The following is a 14,566-nucleotide window of genomic DNA, read 5'->3' on the forward strand; positions in this document are numbered from 1 at the left end:
AAAATAAGTTAACCCTATTTTTCTATGAATTTTAAAAGATTATATCATCTATAATGGCAATGTTGAGTTGAATATAACTACTATTAAAGAAAAACAATATGTTTAAAATAATTTTAATTTAAAAGTTATTTTAAAATAGGTATCATGGTGTACACAATTTATTTTTAACTCAAAACAATCGACCACCTAGTCAATTATTGGAATAAAATTTTGTTTGAAAAACAAAACTTATGATATTAAGTCAATTATGCATTATATAATGGAAATAAGGCTGAATTGGGGGTGAATAGGCAGGCAGCACAATAATGTCCATCAACAAAATTGAAAAGTGAAGAAATACTGAGTTTATTATTAATTTAATCAAGTAAGTTATTCTAAAACATTGGCTGAAACCAAATAACCATGTAAAATTTAAAATTTTAAAAGCTATGTGACTTTAGTTTGTAGTTAAAATATGTGGATCTCTGTTACTTTATATTTAAAAAATTAATACTTAAAAATTATAACTGTTGACATTTGATTTGCATTTTATCATATAACATATATAATTTCATTTATTATCTGTTTTTATACTTTTAGTAAAACAAATGTAATACTTTTTAAAGTCCATTAAATTGGAATAATGACATGGGAGACCTGGTTGGAGGAACATTAAAGCGAGACTATTGACATGGATAATATTTTTTAATTTATTTTTAAATACAATATATCTAATTTACTAAATAAAAACAACTGTAAAAAAAATAAATATTATAAAAATATGAATATGAAGACACCTCAAGCAACAAGACCACTGTAATAAATCAAAATTAAATTCATGAAAATAATTACAATAGTTGGTAGTTTTTATCTATAGGGTGAAATGATATTAGTTGTTAAATTTAGTAAAACAACACTTCTAATAAATTGTATTAAAAAATTATCAATCCAATCATTAATGTTATCACACACACATATTCTATATTTACTTACATACTTAATAACATACTATACAGATAAAATACAATGATAAAGTGTTAATTAGTGTTGAAATTATATAACATTATTTTAGAACTATTTTACATTTTAAGACGTTTACATTCAATAATTAAATCAATGAATTTTTGATGAAAAATAATGGAAAAAGTAAAGATAAATTTTAGACTAATCCTCCCCCCCCCTCCTTTCCCCCCCTTTTTACTTAAATTAAAGTCACAATTCACAAGCAAACAAGTTAAAAGAATACAATTTACTTAATTATTCTTTAGCATTGACTTAAACTCAATACATAGTCAAACCTCATGTGGACCAACCGATTTTAACAGCTGTGAAAATTATATGATTAAAAAAAAGCAGGTAGGGAACAGCTGGAGTTCAAACGGCTCAAAAAACCATACAAAAGGCAAAGGAACAATTTAATTTTTTTAAATTGTTTATTTAAAAAAAAAAACAGTGATGACGTGTCCAAGATCTTCGTTGGTCCTTCTTCTTTTCTCCTTCTACCCTTCGTTCCTTCTGTTCCTCTCCTCACAGCGATCCCTCTCTTCTTCCATCTATGCACACTCATTCTTCTTCCTTCATCCAATCCTCCATGTTTCACAAACTTCTCTTTCTTCAATGATGGGTCTCTCAGGTACCCTCTTCTGCATCTTTCACTTCCCTTTTTTGGGTCCCTTCTATTGGAATCTAATAGCCCCATTTGAGATTTTGATCCAAACACTCTTTTTTATGTGTTTGCACGCTTTTTTAGTTCACCCCTTTTGCTGGGTCACTTGCTATTTTTCGTTTTGTTAACTCTTTTGTGGTTTAATTAGTTAACAGTGGTTGTGATGTTTATGACATGAATAAATTATTAAAAAAATGGGTACTTTGTTCTTTAAATATCACATTCGATTCTGTAACTTATGGTTTTTTGAGTGGAATTGGTGAAGGAATTGAGTGACTTGGTGTTTTATCAGTGGAAATCTTGTGGGTTTTAGTTAATTTTAGTCTAGAAGTGAATTGTTTTCGTTGTATGGATGTAATGATAGAAACTATACAGTAAAATGCTCATGGTGTTGCTAATGTTTATGTTGATGTTAGTTAGTGATTAGTCGTTGCACTTGCTGTGAAATCAGTATCTGAAGTAGAGGTCATTAATTTTTGGCTCTGCTATTGCTTTTTCCTTGTTCTATAGATCCATTAATTTGAGTAGTTGCGAAGGAAAAGATTACGACCATGCAGATTCATTACCATTGGTTTGATTCCGAGGCTAAATACGGTTGTTATCTAATTGTATATCCAGTCCCGATTGCAATCGATAAGCCACTTACAAGGTGTTATCTGCTTGCTGAACTTGGGGGTTTGGTCTGAGTGAATAGATTAGTTGGTCACGAGTTTACAAGATGCCATATTATATACAGAGACTTTATAGGCTATGCAACGCATCATTTTCACCTGATGGACCTGTGTCAGAAGAAGCCATTGAGAGAGTTCGTGAGAAGTTAGGTATATTTCTTATTTTGCTTATAAATTCATTTTTATCGTTAAGTCCATAGGATGCTTGATGCCTAATGATAAATGAAAATTTTGAAGGCATATGAGAATAAATAGTGCGTGATAAATGATTGTTCCATACATACTATGTCAAAATAACTTCAAGCCTTCTTTCTTTCTCTCCCTTTTTTCCCTTCTGATCACTTATATCTATGCTTTTGTCAAAACCAGTTATTTGTCTTTTTGAAGGAGTCACAGGCTCAAGTTTAAATTTTGAGGAACAGTAGAGTAAGCCTGCTTCTAATCTTCTTTATTCTTCCTCTTTTTAAGGGCAGATCATGTGTCATAGATTTCTCTTTAAAATTTAAGATGAAATTAAGGCCTGAAGATTTTGTGGTAAACCTCATTTTTATTGGTCATTTATAACTTTACTTAGTGATTTTCTGTTAGAACAGATCATCCTATTGAAATATATTCTTATGCTGGTTAACTTTTTACCCATAATTTTTTTTTACTTTGCATAAAATTTGTTTTACTAGTTTAGATAATGGACTGTACAGATGTGGACCGATTTTTTAGGTGAGAAAAGAAGGATTTGTTATAAGGTGTAAATTTAGATTGTTATTTTCAAGCTGTTCTATTTTATCTTCTTGATATGTGCCAGCGTTCATTATAGTGAATGATAAATTCTCACGCCATACTTTTGATACCTCTATGATTTTCTGTCTTAGATGACTTTGATTCTACCACTCAATAGTTTTCATGTCTGACTAATATTTTCATAATAACCTGACATAATGTCTCCACAGACAGAATCAGGCCATCGGATGTAGGTCTTGAACAAGAGGCACAAGTGGTTCGAAATTGGTCTGGTCCAATGCTTGAACGTAATGGGAACCATCAATCTTTGCCACCTATCAAATATTTGCATTTGCATGAATGTGACTCGTTCTCTGTAAGTAAAGCCTCAAACTCCAGATCAGGTTTATTCAGTCAGCATTTAAAAAATTTTGGGCCTTCAGTTGGCTATAGCAACTGAAGTTTGATTTAGTTTATCTTTTGCAGATAGGAATTTTTTGCATGCCCCCGTCATCTATCATTCCTCTCCATAATCATCCTGGAATGACAGTGTTGAGCAAGCTCTTATATGGTTCAATGTATGTGAAATCCTACGATTGGATTGATGCACCTGGCTCCACTGGACCATCTGAAGGTCTGTTTTCTGTGACTTCATACATTTTAATGTTAAACCATTTTTTAGTCCTCTGTACCTATGTGGTAATGTGGTGTGCACTTTCTTGCCTTGCCTTTCTGGAGAACACTAACACCATCCTTATTGAGGTAAGGTAGGGCAAGATGGCAGTATTATACTAGGCATCACCAAAAAATAGTCTGTTCCCATATCCAACAAATAGGATAAAACCAGGGCTTCAGAAATCAATACATGGCATATAACCCTTGTTGATGGATATTATGTTGTATCATTAAAAGCTACCAAAAATGTGTTGTGACATGTGAAAGAGATAAAATTTTCATACTGGAAATTACAGGTGAAATTAGATATAAAGGGTTTTTTCTTAGTTTGTCACCAATTCTCATGATCTTTTACTTTCTAGCAAAAGTGCTTGACTCTATTAGGATTTTGGAATTGCTTGATAGAATACTTTGGATTTATATAATGGTATACAATATTCAAATCCATAAATTGTATCTTTGAAAAAAAAAATCTCGGAGATGTATCCATGAATTAAGAATATTATCTATACTAATACTAATACTAATAATATAGTAATCAACACTCCACCTCTAGCTTGTGTATGTATGTGATATATATCATAGGTAACTTATCCTTGAAGCCTAAAAATATTTGGTGACTATTTTTGTTAGTTGATCAGTGGAATTCATAGATGTAGTAGTGAATTGTCTAGACATAGTCTCGCACAAAGTGATGAACCACAGTATGAATTCTCAGAGAGGCGCCCACATGTAGTGCCTGACTGTGGCTCAACCATATTGCCTCTTTTGGAGGATACACATGGGAAGTCTTAAAAAAATCAGTTGTCATTTCTATCACATGTATATGTACTTCCATTCACTCAAAATATTTAGCAGTTAGCACAACATTGCTAGTCTTTAGTCGCTTGAACCTCCCTGCTTTGGTTCTTCCTGGAGATTGATGTAATGAGAAATCTGTAACCCTCACTTTTGGCCATTTGGTAAAGAGATTTTGAGTATGGAAGGATAGCATGGATAGTAATGAACTAAACTAATTATTTTTATGATGTCATTGTTTGCCATATATTTCTGCCACTAAACTAAACCAAAAAATGGTAGTCTGAAAGCTTAATTTTAGTATGACCATTTTAATGACATTGTTTGATGTGATTGCTTCAGCAGTTCAGCCAATTTTTTGGTTTTGAGTTCATTATTCAATAATCCTGACAATGTAATTTGTTTTCCCTCTATGTGCATTTCATAGGAAAATATTATCTTATAATATCTTAGATTATCCTGCAGGATTAGTTTCCTTATTTCCTTGTTATCTCTTAGGATTAGTTGCCATATTCTCTTATCATGATTTGTTTCTCTAATTAGTTAAGATTATGATTAGTATAAATACAGGTTAGTACTCTTACTCTCACGGACATATCAAACATGTCAATACATTGTAATACATCTCAGTTAACAACAATTCAATGTTTTCCTTTTTTTTAGCCTCTCTTCCTCCCTTTATCCTTAAAACCCCATAATTTCAACACCTTTTGTCAATATGGAAAAAAACTATTTTTGCTGTCTAGAGGAGAAGCTAATTCTTCCCAACTTCTACATTTAACAAATACAATTGTCCAATTTGTCTGGGAGATCATTCAAAGGTTGTTGCATTTTTCTTCTCTCAATTTCTTTAATTTGAAAATTTGCTTCAGTCTCTCTGCTTACGGGAATAAGGTTGTAAGCATCTGTCCATCCTTGGGCCCCACAATGTTGAGAAAAGTGTGCCCTAAGCCATCATTTTTGTATTATGCAAGTTAGTGATAGAACTGGACCAGAAAATGGGATAAAAGTATAGTCTTTATTGCAAAACAATCAATCTCGGCCTTTCTATCAATGTGACACAAAGCAGATATCAAGTTGAACAACACAACAGAGAATTCTCTCCCTTACCCATGTATTTGGGAGACCCGAACTCTCTTCCCAATTCTCCACTTTGCAGTATCTTTAGCAGTGTATTACCTGTATAACTATCCCAGTGCTGAATGACCATAACCATATTATAGAATTCCTAATATGTTATGACCACTATGATTACTGTGACAGCCAATGTGATGGGCAAGGGTAATTCTTCCACAGTCCCCCCACAACGCTACTACCCCCATTCATTCTTGTGACTATCTATCTATATGACCTCCTCTTTAACATTATTATCTATCTATATGACCTCCTCTTTAACATTACTCTTACCATAATATTTCGGTTTCTATAGCCACAACGATATCAACTGAACTAAGGCATGGTCATTTCAAATTCAGTTACACTAAATATGCAACATTGCAAATGCAAAGTGAAACTTCTCTTTAACTCTGGCCCGGAATAGACCAGGTAGGATTATGCTGTGCACATATGTGAACATGATCCAGATAAAATCGAACTGATTAGGATGTGTTTGGATACACAACTTACTAAGCACGCTTGTTCAATAAGTTCTTTTTAAATGGTGGCTTATGCCATATATTTAACCAAACTTATTGGAATAAGCTGAAAAGTGCTTATGAGAGTAACAAGCTATTTTCATTAGTTTACTGATATAGTGGTGTGATATATATAACAAGGAACTCCATGGCCTGCAGGGTGGTAAGCTGTCTTTGTTTTTTCTTTAATAAAATTTCCTTCATTTTGAACTTTCTATATCTCTTCCCATCATTTGTGAATTGGTAAAGATCAATAACATTCTCTTTATTCTCCTGACACTAAAATTCGTGAACTTGTTTGTGATTGACAGCTAGACCTGCAAAACTCGTCAAAGATACTGAGATGACAGCGCCGAGTCCCACAACAATTCTTTATCCTACCAGTGGAGGAAACATCCATTGTTTTAGAGCTATAACTCCTTGTGCAATCTTTGACATATTGTCTCCCCCTTACTCTTCAGAGAATGGAAGACACTGCACTTACTTCCGGCGATCCCCACGGAAAGATCTTCCAGGTAATCTGATTTATTTTCATCGTGCATTCTTATCAAACTTGTGAAATTCTGTTCTGTTAACCATAGCATACCGTTGTCAACGATGAATTCGGTTGCAGTTAATGTTCAGTTGAACGGCGTAACGGTTTCAGAAGTGACTTGGTTGGAAGAGTTTCAACCTCCTGATGACTTTGTGATGCGGAGAGGGCTGTACAGAGGTCCAGTTATTAGAACTACTTGAAAATTTTCTTGTTTGCTGTGTTTTACACCCAAAAGAAATTGGCTTCTTATCTTTAGGTTATAACAAAGGGGACCATGAAATGTGCAATAATTATATTCTTTGGCTATGTTGGTTAGGCATTGGAGTATGTACATAATAATGCACTAATGTAATCTATTTACAGATCTCAGCTTAATCCAGTAGAATAGTTACTACTTGTCACTGCCCATATCTATACTTCTTTTCATGGAGAATAAGAAGGTAGGGTACTAGTTACATTATGCCATTTTCAGACTACACATGTTTATCACATAACTTTCATCATTAAATTTATTGAAATGAGTTTAATAATTAACTGATTTTTGGAATCAAAGAAAATTTATCCTCTCAGCAATTACCCTTTCCTCTGCAACTCGACTTTTTCCAAACAAAATTAAGGATGCTTTGTTACTTACCGGTTTTCTATGTTTGCGAATTTAAATGACGTGGATGAGTCCATTATTGTTCACATGAAGATATAACTGTTCACAAATTACTCTTCATTTTTATTTGGAAGACACTAAAAATTAGAAAGCAAATGCAAAGATAAAAAAAGATAAAATAGGGTTTTTAATCATTGTAAAATGAACAAAACAAGGTTTAATCATATATAGATTAAAGGCATATTTAAGAAAATAAAAACTTAAAGGAGCAAGCATGTAACGTTGAAGAAACAAGGGGTGTTGTGTGTTTTATAAATAAAACAGAATTGGAAGAAAACTTAAAAAAGTGATACAGCTTGGTTTCACTCAAAGTAGACCCACTCAGTTGATTATTCTCTCTTTCGTTTTATCTCTGGCCATAGTTCAACAAAGTGTTCCATATTTACCTTGATTAGCGAAAGTTCTATAAAAAGCATTATTTGAATATGCTCTTTCTTCTATGGCGTGGATTGTCATTCAGTATACTCTGTTACGCACCCATCTATGGTGATTACGCTGAAACCCACAGTTACTGACATAATGTGAATAATAAATGTATCACTGTTTGGGTAGGTAACATTAGAAAGAGCATAATTGTTAAAAAAGAATTGCTAACTAAGAACCCGGTTAAATATTTAGATGTGATTTTAGTAAAATTTACATATTTTTTTAATAATTTTTAATAAATTTTATTATTAATAAAAAATATACTACTAATCCCATTCCTCTTTAAAGCTTGTATGCTTTGACTTTGGAAGTGCTATGTTAGGAAATTGGGTGGAGACTATAAATAAATTGCATTTCATCAATCACTAGATGAGATCTCACCTTCGTAAGCAGTCAAACAAATCAATTCAAATCCTACGTTTTCTTCGTCCTTCAATTTTCTAACTATTATAATAATGAATATTCCCATAAATTAATTTCACCTGTTCTTAGCCCTTTTTTTAAATTATCGTCTTCAAGGAAAGAGAAGGAAAAAAAAAATACTATATGCAAATAGGTTGTAGCGTGAATATAGACTAGATGGACAAGAATGGGAATTCGACCACAACCTCATCAAATTATTGTTTATTGTTTATTTATGTTACAAAGAAATAATTTTGTTATATTTTATATATCTTTTAAATTTTTTTATTTTATAATTAAATATTAAATAAAAATTATATATATTTGTTATTTTGAAAATATGAAACATATTTAATAATTGATTTATTTAATGATTAAAAAATTATAAGCATCAACAAAGGATAAGAAATCATAGTGAAAAGCTGTCTAGTGTCTACGTCAAGGAAGCATCTGAATTTTGTAAAATATCTTTCAAAAACAGTGTGTATATGATATTCATTTGTCTGCGTCATATGAAAGAGGTGTCACCCTGCATTCAACAATACGTTTTTAGTCCATATGTTAAAGTTTCATCTCATCGCTTCACTTCTCTTTCTGTATTGTTTTGAAAAAATTACATGAAAATTGCAAATTGTATAGTTTTGTGGTTTGTTGATGTTTAAGAATCATGAGTACTAAAACGTCCAATATATGATGTGCATCAAGTAAAAGGTTCCTGCATCTGAACTCTTCTATTAATATAAACATTGACAACTAAATTCAATTATTTAGCCATGAAAATTGGACTCCATACATATTGGAATCGATTCCTTCTGGTTAGAGTCTATAAAGGCTCCGACAAGTACTATTGTCATCCTAATACGATACTTATCATTATTATAATGTATTACTACCAAATCTCACATTAACATATATTTTCATTATTATCATGCGAAGTTGGTCTGTCTTACCAGTTACCAGCCATAAATGCATGTGTATGAAAAATAAAGGAGAAGAAGAAGAGAGACAGCACCAACCTGCAGGAATGCAAAAGATGTAACGGAGCCCATTTAGCTAAGATCATAGGCTTTTAATAATTGAACACGTAAAATAAAGGGAAGAGGGACTTTTCTTCTTGTAGTGTGCTTTATTCATTCATTCATACAGATATTTACATTTTTCTTATGCATCTTTCATGGTCACGTCAACCTGGCTTTGGTTTCTGCAACCTCTCCTTCACATGATATCACACCAAGTGGCCCCTAAAATAAATGCTCCAAACACTCCCTCAACATTAAATTAATCACAGGTAACGTACACTTGTAATTTTCTTTTATAAAGTTTCTTTCTTTATTATGTTTGTTTATCCAGAATCCACTTTTAAATTCAGTTTCAGAAACAATGATAAGTCTTAGACATGTTTTTGACTTTTCAAATATCTTATATTTTAATTTCTATAAAATTATTTTTATTTAACTTTTATATTTAAAAAGTGATTCATTTTGGTTCTCAATTACTTTTAAATGTTGACGTAATTAACTTAGATGGTATCAAATGTTTTTTCTGATTTTTTAATAAAAATTACTACTTTTTATTTAAAATATATGAAAAACTATTTTAAAATACATTAATTGTTAAATTGTTTTTATATTCTTATTTATTGTAATAAAATACTAAGTATATTCATTTATTTAATGTACAAGTTATTAATTTGATTATTTATTATTCTAAGTATTTTTATTTTAAAATATATTATAAATTTATAACATATTATTTTTTATTAATTTTAATAAATTAATGAATTATTTTTAGAAAAATATTACTTTTTTTTATAAATTTATATTTGTAAAAAATATTAAAAATATAAAAACTATAATAAAAATAATTTTTTAAAAAAAGTAAAAAAAATAAAATATATATTTAATCTTAATAATAAATATAAAACAACGAAGGAAGAGAAAAAAAAATGATATATATTACTAAAATAAACTTTAATTCAAACTTCAATCCTGAAATTAGAAAAACATGAATAATTTTTATATTTTTTTAAATGATATATACAAAAATACAGTATTTTAAAAAATTATAAAAATATAAGTTTAAAAATCATTAATAATGATTTTTCTGTAAATATATAAATTTAGAGATAAAAAAATAAAAAAGTTATAAAATCTCTTAAAAATATTTAAAAATTAAAACTGATAATTTTTAAAATAATAATAAAAAATTAAAAATTCTTATTAGCAATTTTTGAAAATTTCTCTTGTTACTGTAATTTTACCAAAAAAAATAAAATTCATTTTTTAATTTCATAACAAAAAAAACCACGAGAAAAACGCAGAAAAACACTTATAATATTAATCAAAGTTAGCATATTTGCACTTGACAAGTAGCAGCACCAGCTGGGAAGCTTGCTCTGTTGCCAACCAAGCAGCAATAAACACAAGAGTACAAGAAGGTTTATTATTCTCATTTACCCTCCCAATCACGAAGCTTCCTCTGCTTCTATCTTCTCGAGAGAGAGTTACTTTCAGAGTTCCATCACCTACTTTCTACACCAACAAAGTAAATTCATTTCAGGCTCTTCTCCTCTTTTCTCAGGTCCCTTTTTCACACCCCTTCTTTCTCTCTCTCTCTGTGCGTGTGTGTGTGTGTGTCGGTGTTTCTTGGGTTTGGTAAATGTCGATGAATGGTACAGTGTGGTTTGTCTGTTTGGTCGGAAAAAAGTTAAAAAAAATGTTTCTTTTATGTTCAATTATGGTTCTGTTCATTGGCTCTTGTTTACAAAGTGGCTTTGAAAAAAAAAAAGAGTTGCATAGGTCTAACTAATGAAATAGGAATCTGCATTTTCCCCTGATGGGTGTGTTTTCTTCTTCAGGTTTGATTGATTTTATCCTTTTCCTCCTCCCTGATGAGATGGATAGAAGGAATCTGGTTTATGTCAGAATTCAGATACATCAGTAGATGGTGATTCTCGATTGGAATGGTTATCTTTGTGAAGCTTAGAACTAAAAGTTGTTTCCATCTTGCAGAAGATAGTATCCATTATCCAATGCTATGATATGCCAATAATGCTTTGTTGGGTAGTCTACCTTGAAAGCTATATCATGATTTAGACGTGGGCTCAATCTTCTTACTGAATCAGTTTTCAGTCAAAATTCAATCACTATTATATCATGGGTCGTCCATACTCGAATAGAAATTGTGAATCATGTAGAGTTGATTTTGTTTTCTGTTGTTCTATACCATATGTTTCAATGCAAATTGATTATCTCCTTTCACTAAGTCACTTTCATATTAATTAAATGCAAAAAAGTCAGTTTGTTTTCTTCCTCAAGTTTGAGTTTCAATTTGATTTGACTTTGGGGTTTTGCAGAAACCAATTACATGATACTAAAAACTCTAATGGAAGAAAAGCAATTAGATTTTAATCAGCCTCTTTTATCAGTAAGGCGATTCTCATCAACAGTGGCCTCTGAAAATGACAATAAAAGGAAACCTGATAAATCATCAGCCAAACTACCTCCTCTTCCTGTTTATAGATCAGAGTTAAAGTCAGGTCCAGTGGCTAATCCTGGAACTGTTCCTTTTGTGTGGGAGAGGAGTCCTGGAAGACCTAAGAATCAAAGCAAATTACAAACACAGGTTGTTGAACACCCTTCCATTACTCCAAAGCTTCCACCAGGGAGGGTTTTAAAAGTTGAACAGCAAGATTATGATAAAGTTATTCAATCTAGAACAGGAAGCAGTGTTTCAAACTCTCATGGTGTTGCATCTTTAGATAATAAAGTGACAAAACATGAAAGCCTGAAAGAAGTAATTGAGGAAAAGGAAAGTTGTGGTTCAGATGATGGGGATGAGACCTATGTAGATGCTCTTGACACTCTTTCTAGAACTGAGTCATTCTTCATGAGCTGCAGTGTGAGTGGTTTAAGTGGATGGGATGATCAAGAGGTCAAACCATCTGGAAATTTTTCAACCGATCAACAAGCTCGTGATTTCATGATTGGCAGGTTCTTGCCTGCAGCAAAGGCAATGGCTTCTGAAACACCTCAAATTCAACACAACTCTAGGAAGCCACTTGTTACAAGAGAACAACCAAAACAGGTGAGGAAAGTTGTAAATGGAGCAAAGTCCCGTCCCGTTAATCAGAAATGGCAAAAGGTTATGCCTCATTATGCTCGAGATATTGGTAGGGAAGAAAGTGAAGATGAGAGTGATGATAATGAAGGATATGAAAACTACGCTCCCAAAGTTTGTGGGCTTTTCCCTCGCTTCTGCCTTTTGAATCCAATGCCAGGATTAAGAATGGAGGATAGAATTCTAAGTTCTGCAGTTCATGGAAGACAGGGTAAATCAATTGCTTCTCACAGAAGAACTGCAAAAGAGGTATTAATTTGTCCTACTCCTACCTACTTTTCTTTTGTTTTTGCTATTATTTCACATTAGGCTCTATTATCATTTTGATTTCCATTTTTCTTCTGCAGCATGGTAGAACTGCTAATTATGGGAAAAAATCAGTACACTCCCAATCTGGCTTTACGGAAGAGAGAGATTTTCTGGGTACTGTTGAAAAATCTAACCATGGTATTGATTCTCATCGCATAGGTTGCAGCAAATCATTAGCCTGTGAGAGCACTCAATTTGAATCAAGCTGTGAAAGCCCTGTTGTTGAGAAAACTCTATATGTTGATTCTGTGCATAAGGTCAAAACTTCAAGTTCATGTTCTTCAGATACCAATCACAGAGGTGATGATTTTGAGACTTTTAGAAAAGACCCCAGTATTGATAAAAATCTCTCTATAGATTCTTCAATTGAAGATAGAAAACATTTGGGTATTGCGGATGAGAAGGTGGTGTTACAACCTAAAAGTTCAGTGTCTCTTGACTCATCTCTTTGGGTTTGTTCTGATAATTCAAATCATAATATCCAAATGGAAATGCATTCCAACAAAATATGCTCAGAAAAGCAAGTGTTGACAAAGCCTGATTACCAAGGAAATAACTTCGATCAAAATTTGGTTGCAGTTTTAAGTCCAGAAATGGTTGAACACCAGAAAATAGAGTCAGAAAGCAAAGTTTCTATCAGTATGAAAGGTTCTGATAGCCTAATTCAGAATCCTGTTTCATGGAGAAACTTGAAATTCGATTCAAAGGGCCAGAAAGCAACCAAATTGGTTAATCAAGACTGCACTCATGGCTCTAGTGAGGATCCTACTACTTTGGGTAGCTCAAAGGTGGTTGGTGACATGAAGATTGTCTCAGAAAGCCAATCACTTTCAAAGTTGAGCCACCACGAGACATCGGATACAAGCTTATTGAAGCTACCTCTTGCCCTTCCTTTACCAAAAGCTCCTTCAGAATCTTGGCTTAAGCGTACTTTACCCACAGTTTCCTCAAGGAACATGTTGTCACGGTCTAATCATGCTGTTCATCTTCATGCACCAACTCAATCTCCCAACACAGCATTATTGGATCCTAAGTGGGAAAGAGTCGTTAAATCTTCTAATGTTAATCATGGGCATCTGCAGTTTGCTCAGGTAATTTAGTAAATTCTGTGGACCATTTTGTATAACTATAACATGGTATCTTCAAGCTTATATTCTTCAAATTTTTCAGGAACTACTTCCACCTATTCCAGAAGCCTAAATTTTCTGGGGACCAGGCCTTTGATAATTTGATTTTCTTGCTATAATGTGCAACATTTTCTTAATGTAATTATTTGTTCTCATTATTCTCCTCCTACAGTGTGATCTCTTTTTTGCTTCTATATACTAGAGGTGGTATACAAATCAAAGTGTAAATCAAAGTTGCCTTTCTATCCTGTAAATGTAATAAGTTGTTTAAATAAAAACTGTCCTTGTAAATCCCATAATCTTTAAGGTGTTATGTTTTGTAATAATCAGGGCAAAGGCCTTTTGTCCAGGAGATATTGTTTATTCAGAAAATGCTGCAAAGAATAATTTATGATTATTAGTGTGGTGGTCCCGGTGTTCAATTTTGTTCAACTGTGGAGAATATTGTTCTTAAATCTTATTATTGATGCGTGATGAAAATCAAATATTAGACAGTGATCACTCATTGCTATTTAATGCCCCAAGTTATTATTGTGTCAATTGGTTCTGAAATTTGATTATGAGTGGCTATTGGCTAATCTAGCATGAACCTTATGCACAGCTTGAAAGTGCTTCATGGGGTGAAGGGACTTGCTCCATCAATTTTTTATATGCCACCAGAATTTTTATTCGACAATGAATTCCAACTAGGATTCACATCCTAAAGTCTCTCACTACTCTATTGGCTTGGATACATAAAAAAACAAAAGGCAAAAGGACAAGTTTATAAATCCAATCAACGACATCAAGCATACAGAGCTTTGTATGATCAAATCCATGTCGAGAATTAGGATGACATTAAGATTTG

At 32.2% G+C, this 14,566-nt stretch overlaps 2 protein-coding genes across 13 annotated transcripts; both read left to right on the forward strand.

Moving 5' to 3' along the window:
- The first annotated feature begins 1,479 nt into the window (after positions 1 to 1,479).
- Positions 1,480 to 7,081, forward strand: LOC113858458 (plant cysteine oxidase 4). Of its 4 annotated transcripts, none has more exons than XM_027491120.1 (6): positions 1,480 to 1,612; positions 2,156 to 2,466; positions 3,264 to 3,409; positions 3,520 to 3,667; positions 6,452 to 6,655; positions 6,754 to 7,081. In XM_027491120.1, exons 2-6 carry the CDS (start codon positions 2,364 to 2,366, stop codon positions 6,873 to 6,875), a joined length of 723 nt encoding a protein of 240 aa, XP_027346921.1. In that variant the 5' UTR covers positions 1,480 to 1,612; positions 2,156 to 2,363; the 3' UTR covers positions 6,876 to 7,081. The 4 variants fall into 4 exon arrangements, with proteins under 4 accessions (XP_027346921.1, XP_027346922.1, XP_027346923.1 ...); XM_027491121.1 differs by having other exon boundaries at positions 1,509 to 1,612; positions 2,264 to 2,466; XM_027491122.1 differs by lacking the exon at positions 1,480 to 1,612 and adding an exon at positions 2,785 to 2,850 and having other exon boundaries at positions 2,352 to 2,466.
- A 3,416-nt stretch (positions 7,082 to 10,497) lies between these two features.
- On the forward strand, positions 10,498 to 14,112 carry LOC113860210. Of its 9 annotated transcripts, none has more exons than XM_027492902.1 (5): positions 10,498 to 10,744; positions 11,022 to 11,261; positions 11,520 to 12,532; positions 12,631 to 13,683; positions 13,763 to 14,112. In XM_027492902.1, exons 3-5 carry the CDS (start codon positions 11,531 to 11,533, stop codon positions 13,790 to 13,792), a joined length of 2,085 nt encoding a protein of 694 aa, XP_027348703.1. In that variant the 5' UTR covers positions 10,498 to 10,744; positions 11,022 to 11,261; positions 11,520 to 11,530; the 3' UTR covers positions 13,793 to 14,112. The 9 variants fall into 9 exon arrangements, with proteins under 9 accessions (XP_027348703.1, XP_027348696.1, XP_027348698.1 ...); XM_027492895.1 differs by having other exon boundaries at positions 11,022 to 11,157; positions 13,763 to 14,091; XM_027492897.1 differs by having other exon boundaries at positions 11,022 to 11,129; positions 13,763 to 14,091.
- Positions 14,113 to 14,566: the final 454 nt, after the last annotated feature.

This window comes from Abrus precatorius, unplaced genomic scaffold (assembly GCF_003935025.1).
Source record: "Abrus precatorius isolate BTA unplaced genomic scaffold, Abrus_2018 Scaffold2, whole genome shotgun sequence".
NCBI classification, from domain to species: Eukaryota; Viridiplantae; Streptophyta; class Magnoliopsida; order Fabales; family Fabaceae; genus Abrus; species Abrus precatorius.

Coding starts and splice junctions, on each gene's coding strand:
- LOC113860210 (XM_027492895.1), top strand. CDS start 11,127: ATGGTTATCTTTGTGAAGCTTAGAACTAAAA. Junction 12,533..12,630: donor ACAGAAGAACTGCAAAAGAG/GTATTAATTTGT, acceptor TTTCTTCTGCAG/CATGGTAGAACTGCTAATTA. Junction 13,684..13,762: donor GGCATCTGCAGTTTGCTCAG/GTAATTTAGTAA, acceptor CAAATTTTTCAG/GAACTACTTCCACCTATTCC.
- LOC113858458 (XM_027491120.1), top strand. CDS start 2,364: ATGCCATATTATATACAGAGACTTTATAGGCTATGCAACGCATCATTT. Junction 2,467..3,263: donor GAGAGTTCGTGAGAAGTTAG/GTATATTTCTTA, acceptor ATGTCTCCACAG/ACAGAATCAGGCCATCGGAT. Junction 3,410..3,519: donor ATGAATGTGACTCGTTCTCT/GTAAGTAAAGCC, acceptor TATCTTTTGCAG/ATAGGAATTTTTTGCATGCC.